The sequence below is a fragment of the Morone saxatilis genome, unplaced genomic scaffold (assembly GCF_004916995.1).
Source record: "Morone saxatilis isolate NCDOM2014 unplaced genomic scaffold, NCSU_SB_2.0 Contig21, whole genome shotgun sequence".
Lineage (NCBI taxonomy): Eukaryota > Metazoa > Chordata > Actinopteri > Moronidae > Morone > Morone saxatilis.
The window spans coordinates 8641169-8647817 of record NW_023339774.1 but is presented as its reverse complement, the minus strand read 5'-3'; the positions used below and the strand labels follow the sequence as shown (position 1 = coordinate 8647817).

General features: G+C 42.7%; 1 protein-coding gene across 1 annotated transcript; it reads left to right on the top strand.

The window, feature by feature from the left end:
* Positions 1 to 1074: 1074 nt before the first annotated feature.
* Positions 1075 to 4128, top strand: nefla (neurofilament, light polypeptide a). The gene is made up of 4 exons (XM_035667744.1): positions 1075 to 2200; positions 2337 to 2461; positions 2876 to 3309; positions 3411 to 4128. The coding sequence occupies exons 1-4, from the start codon at positions 1160 to 1162 to the stop codon at positions 3893 to 3895; spliced, it is 2085 nt and encodes a 694-aa protein (XP_035523637.1). The 5' UTR covers positions 1075 to 1159; the 3' UTR covers positions 3896 to 4128.
* The last annotated feature ends 2521 nt before the right edge of the window (positions 4129 to 6649 follow it).

Here is a 6649-nt window from a genome sequence, read left to right as displayed (position 1 = left end):
ACTGCATACCTGCAGATACACACACACACACACACTCAGTCAGTCACACAAAAAAAGAAAATGCATGTCAGCAGCTGGGTGTAATTGACCTGCCAGGGTATGTGCTGCAGATGAGAGGGACTGCTTGTCTTTTATAGAATTGAAAGAACAACCTGACAGAAGGCAAAAAAGGCTTTTCTATCACTGATTAAAAAAATAATACTTTTGAAAATAAAGAATATCTCTTTTTCTTATAAAGGTATAATGTGAAGTGGTTATGTTTTGATGATCATAACATTTACTTTTGCCCATGTCAAATCATAAGGACAACCTTATATGCCTTATTTATTACTCTAAATGTCGTTTGTCATTTGCATGTACACTACTAATTAGTAAGTACTAATTAACCAATCTCATGGACCTCTTACCTTCCGTATGGGTGAGATTTTATCACTGCAGGTATTTTAAGGTCGTGGCTGTAGTTCTCCTCTCCACCTGAAGGAGAGATGCTGTGTCACGATTGTTAAATCAGGACACCCCACCCCCACCCACGCCCTCTCTCTCTCCTGCAGTGAGGATAGCACATAGTATGTCTATGTTTTAGCCATGTTTTTGCTCTACATTATGTATTGAACTCCTCATAGTCGTTTTCAGTATTGCTGTCAAAGTCCAAGTTAAGGTCTGATGTTGAGAATAGTGATGTGCTCTGTTTCTTCTTTTGTTTGCATTTATGTTTTAGTTGCACCGTGAAGCACGCTGTGATTCATCTGTTTTATTACAAGTGATGTTATTTAGAAACTTGTCTTGGTTGAACTGTCAATGTCATAGTCAGGACAAGACAAACAGAAATATGGATCCTTAAATTCAGTCATTTTGCGACCTCTCCTCTCCTGTCTTTTCTTCTCTCAATCATTATCCCTCACTTTTTTCCCTCCTATACCGATTCCCATGGTCCCTCTCTGTCTCATCTCTTGCTGTTGCAGTGTAAGCCTATCGAGCCTGCACTGTCAGAGTTTGGGGAAAGCGCTTGCGTCAGAGCTCACTGTCCTGCTATAAAAGCGCAGGCTGCTGCAGCAGCAAGCAGTCGAGGCTTAAACCAGAGCCCTTCACACACCTCCACACGCACACACACATACACAAAGAGGAGAGGGAGAGCAGCCTGTCCTCCCACCACTCTACCATGAGTAGCATCGGATATGACCCCTACTACTCCACCACGTCATACAGACGCTGGTATGTCGAAGCCCCCCCTCGTGTTGTGACCAGAGGGAGGACCCACTCTGTCTACTCCTCCCATGCATCCCCGCTGTCCTCCTCCCGTCTACAGTACTCCTCTCCCGGCCGGGTGCTGCTCTCCTCCTCCTCACAAGCCTCTTCCCTGGAGCTGGAGCTCAGCCAGGCGGCCCAGATCAGCTCTGAATTCCGCACTGTTCGCACCCAAGAGCGCAGCCAGCTGCAGGACCTCAACGATCGCTTCGCTGGCTTCATTGAGAGAGTGCGTGAGCTGGAGCAGCAGAACCGTGCTCTAGAGGCAGAGCTACTGCTGCTGAGGCAGAAGCACGCTGAGCCATCCCGCCTGAGAGCACTGTACGAGCAAGAGGCCCGGTCCCTGAGAGCCGCTGTGGATGAGGCCAGGGCAGAACAGCAGGCAGTCCTAGGACAGAGAGAGCGGCTTGAGCAAACCCTAAGTGCCCTGCAGGGTCGATATGAGGAGGAAGTGCTGGCTCGTGAAGAGGCTGAGGGCAGGCTGATGGAGGCCCGCCGTGAGGCCGACCAGGCTGCCTTAGCTAAGGCTGAGCTGGAGAAGAGCATCGAAACTCTGCTGGAGGAGCTGGCCTTCCTCAAGAGGATTCATGATGGGGAGGTGGCTGAGCTTCAGGCCCAGGTGCAGATGGGTGTCCAGGTGGCAGTAGAGTCTGAGGCCGCAACACCAGACCTCTCTGGGGCTCTCAGGGACATCCGGTCCCAGTATGAAAGGCTGGCAGCAAGAAACATGCAGGCAGCAGAGGAGTGGTTCAGAGGGAAGGTGGGATCCATGACTGAGACCGTTGCCCATCACAGCGACGCCATGAAAAGCTCCAAGGACGAAGCAGGAGAGTACCGACGCCAGCTCCAGACCCGCTTGTTGGAGATCGATGCATGCAGAGGCCTCAATGAATCCCTGGAGAAACAACTGCATGAGATGGAGGAGAAGCAGAGTGCTGAGATAGCTGCTATGCAGGTCAGAAGTGGTTGCAAGTGTATTGTATTATGATGTGTTATTAATAATTCAGAATTTTTTGTGGGGGCATATTTTTGGAAATCTCTTCATTTCATTCTGTCCTTGAGAAAAAAACTCAACTTTGTCTTCTATTTAGGACACCATTGCAGAGTTGGAGGGTGAGCTGAGGGGCACCAAACAGGAAATGGCACGCTACCTGAAAGAGTACCAGGACCTTCTGAATGTCAAGATGGCTCTGGACATCGAGATTGCTGCATACAGGTGAGAAGCAATGACAGTGAGCCTGAGAAATCGTACTGGATTTCTAAAAACGAAAAGAATCAAAGATATCAAATAGATCAGATGTCTGATAGTTTTAATTTTAGCCCAAGTGGTGCATGAATACCTATTGGTAGGGAAACAGAGACAGTTTCAGATAGATTTAGAGGTTATTCACAAGGTAACTTAAGGTGGAAATATCTGGTAACATGGTTACAAGGGGACTTTACTTAGCAAAATAGCCCTTAGGATAGGATAGAGAAGTCAAATGTATGTTTGTAAACACATTCTGGAATAAAGCTATAATCAGAGATCCATTAGGATACATAAGTGTCACGTTCTTCACTTTATGTCAGACACTGAGGTGCTAATAAATGGCCACTAACTGACAAACTGACTTTTCACCAACCTGTATAGGAAGCTGCTGGAAGGGGAGGAGTCTCGCTTCAGTGGGGGTGTGGCTGGGGGCGTGTCCTCTTTGTACAGCCACAGTTTTTCAGCCCCCTCCTATGCCCGACCAGTCTTCTCCAGCCTGAGCTCAGGCACCTCCTACATGATGACATCCCGCCTGCTCAGCTCCAGCGTCAGCACCACCGAGGGGATCATCTCTGCCAGCACGCCCCAGCCAGCCCAGAGGCCAGCCACCCCGGGGGACGAAGAGGAGGAGGAGGAGGAGGTAAAGGAGGAACAGGAGGAGGAGAAGGAAGAAGAAGGAGGAGAGGAGACAGAGGAGACAAAAGAGGAAGAGGAGAAAGGGGAGGAAGAGGAAGGAGAGGAGGAGGGAGATAAAGAGAAAGAAGACGAAGAGGAAGCTAAGGAAGGAGATGAAGAAGTTAAGGAGGGAGAAGAGGGTTAGTGGAGTTTTTGATTATATTCTGTATTTGCTCAATTAAAAATAAATGATTAAGGTCATGATGATAAATAATAATGAAATTCCCATCTATTGATACAGGTGGTGATGAGAAGGAGCAAAAGGAGGAGGTGACAGAGGCCGCTGAAGAGGAGGAGGGTGAGAAAGACGACAAAGGAGAAGACAAAGGAGAAGGAGAGGTGACCGAGGTTAAAGAAGAAGTACAAGAGGAGGCAAAAACAGAAGGAGCCGACGACAAAGGTGAGGATGCAAAAGAAGAGAAAGAGGAGAAGGAGGAAGAAAAGAAAAGCGAAGAGAAAGAAGATAAAGCAGATACCAAGAAGGACGACAAAGCTGACGACAAAGACGACAAAGCTGACGACAAAGCTGACGACAAAGATGACAAAGATGACAAAGATGACAAAGCTGACGACAAGGCTGACGACAAAGACGACAAGGCTGACGACAAAGATGACAAAGCTGCTCCGAAAACAGATGATAAAGCTGACGCCAAAAAGGAGAAAGAGGAAGCAAAATCAGCCAAACCCGAAGCTGCCGAAGAAAAGAGCACAAAGGATAAAAAGTAAGCCAGCAGCCTCCGCAAACCAGGAGAGGCATCTACGCTACCCTCTCAAATCTGCTTGTTAACATGGTGCTCAGTAAAACAGTCCAATAGCCATTTACAGCAACAAATCAAGGCTAACTGCTTGCTTCCAGAGTAGTCGATAAAGGTCTGGTTGCACGCTTCCTGATGAGTCTATTATGTGCAATTGCTGAACGTGAGTGTGTGAGTTTTTGGTGGTTAAATAAACACCTCTTAAAGCCATGTGTGTCGTTGATTTTGAGGTTGGTAAAACATTAACAATTCCTTATGTATCTTCTAACACCTGACCAGATGAAGGACACAGATTTACAGCATAAGTGCTTGTAAACGCTGCTGTTCTATAATCACCTCCTCGGTGCTGGTTGAGAAATGTGTTATTCACTAATTCCACTTTTCTCAGTCAGTCTGGTGATTATAAACCCTATATATCCCCTATTTTAATGTCAAATAAATATCGATAAGGAAACACTAAAAAGTTGCATCATGCTCTAGGTTTTGGAATTTCCATAATGCTTCTGTGGATGTAAACAGGAGGTATAATTTTGCCAGTTATTTAGCTTGTTTTTTTAGCCTACCGATATATTTGTTTACATTTTTACAAATTGGCACCATTAAAAATATGACAAATTAACTATTAGCAGTTCCTGTTTGCAATCTACCTTTGGATGTACGCACAGCTGTCACTGGATTACTTTTATTACATGAGGATTGTTAGGTTCTGGAGCATATTTTTTTTATAATTTCTAAGCAGGTTTATGGCTGTTTATTCGCAGTAGACACAACAAAGTTATGTGGATCATGTAAACGATACATGTGCTCAGATTTTACTGACTCAGAGAAGAAGGAATGCCATTTTTGGCATAAACTGCAGCATCCAGTGCTAAGGGTTCTAAGTACCTTAATGGCCTCAATAAGCTGTGTCACAACTGCTACAGAAACTGCTGACTGTGTTGGTAAGCGGGCCAAACTATAATTAACTTATTATTATTTAGAACATGCACCTGTCCCTTTCAAGAAATGAAAAGTTGATAAGCAATAAAACACACCCTTACTCATTTTAATACACACAATGGTTTTACTGCTGCCAATATTAAAGTAAGCATATTTAGCTTGTGCACAACTGTTAAAACATAGTGTAACAGTTTAGAGAAGAGTCATGGAGTCAATGAAATGACTGAGTAACATCAGTTACAGTACAAACTTTGTCAAAATTTTGCTAATATTAGCTAACATTATCCACCAGAAGCTACTGGTCATACAAGACCAAGTAGCTAAATCCTGTATAACAAACAGTATAGAATATAGAAAATGTGTTTTCCTGTTTATGTATTTAACTTTCCACTCAGAATAGGATTTTATTAATTCTTAAATATATAATAGATATGTAAGATATGTAACATATAAGATATAGTCTCACTTTGAGAGTAACATGAAGGAAAGGCAGAACAGAGGACAGGACTGGACATCATCCAGGTGTGCTGCTCTTCTTTTGAATACCAGCAAGCCAAGTTCCCAAACCTTTTGTTCAGGTTGTAATGTGTCTAAACTGAGACAAAGTGAAAGATTATCAGATGAAGTAAGCAATTAGCTGTAATTTAGTGCTTTGACTGACAAACTAAGAGAAATGATGATGATAATGATTACTCCAGTGTGAAGGAGTGTAATTGTTCAATTTACATGTGAAATGTAAAATCTGGCACCCATTGAAACTAATTACATGATACAGGATTACCCACAATATTGTTTTTGCAATTGCACCAAATTATTACTTTTAGTAGTTTACATTCAGTTTCACAAGTACAACATGTGTAATCTTTACTAATATGATAAGAAGCCATCAGTGATGCACATTATCCTCTTGATACCTGGTGTCACCCAGCAGCTGCTCTGTTGTTTTACTCCCGTGGGTAAACATTAACTGTGGAGAGTCTGCAGCAGCAGGTATGGAGCATACCTCCCTGGTAGCAGGTTTAAAAAAATTCTTATAAAAATCTTTATACTCTGATGCAGTGCTATTTCGTTGCACACAGCCTCTCAGCGGTGGCACATCTGCCATCACTTCTCTGGGTTTATGCTGCTGTCGACAAGACACTGAACAAAGTCACATATTTAAAACCTCTCGCCAAACTAGTTCAGCAGGACATCAGTCGAATATTAAGCTTAAGACATATCTCTCTGCAATGTGTTAACCGATTAGTCAAGAAATAAATCATCCTTTCAGTGTGGTCAGTCAAACCTTATTACACTGTTTCTCCTAAATTAAATATCCGCTAAACATGTCATGAAAATGATTAATGGAGTTAATTTAAAGGAAATCAAATAACTTGTTTAATTAGATTAGATAAGCTACATATTTTACAGATAACATTATGTAAGAGCTGCTTTTGACAATTAAATTATTATATTGTCTGAATATTAATCATAAATCTCAATACAAGATACATTTATACTCCCCTCCAAAAGTATTGGAACAGTGAGACCAATTCTTTTATTTTAGCTGTAGAATGAAAACATTTGGGTTTGACATCAAAAGATGAACATGAGACAAGAGATTAACATTTCAGCTTTTATTTCTAGGTATTTACATCTGGAACTGATACACAACTTAGAAGACAGCACCTTATGTTTGAACCCATGCATTTTTCATGTGAGTAAAAGTGTTGGAACATGTGATTGACAGGTGTGTTTTGTTTCCCAGGTGTGTCCTATTACATTGATTATTCAAACAATAAATAGC

Coding starts and splice junctions, on each gene's coding strand:
- nefla (XM_035667744.1), top strand. CDS start 1,160: ATGAGTAGCATCGGATATGACCCCTACTACTCCACCACGTCATACAGA. Junction 2,201..2,336: donor CTGAGATAGCTGCTATGCAG/GTCAGAAGTGGT, acceptor TCTTCTATTTAG/GACACCATTGCAGAGTTGGA. Junction 3,310..3,410: donor AGTTAAGGAGGGAGAAGAGG/GTTAGTGGAGTT, acceptor CTATTGATACAG/GTGGTGATGAGAAGGAGCAA.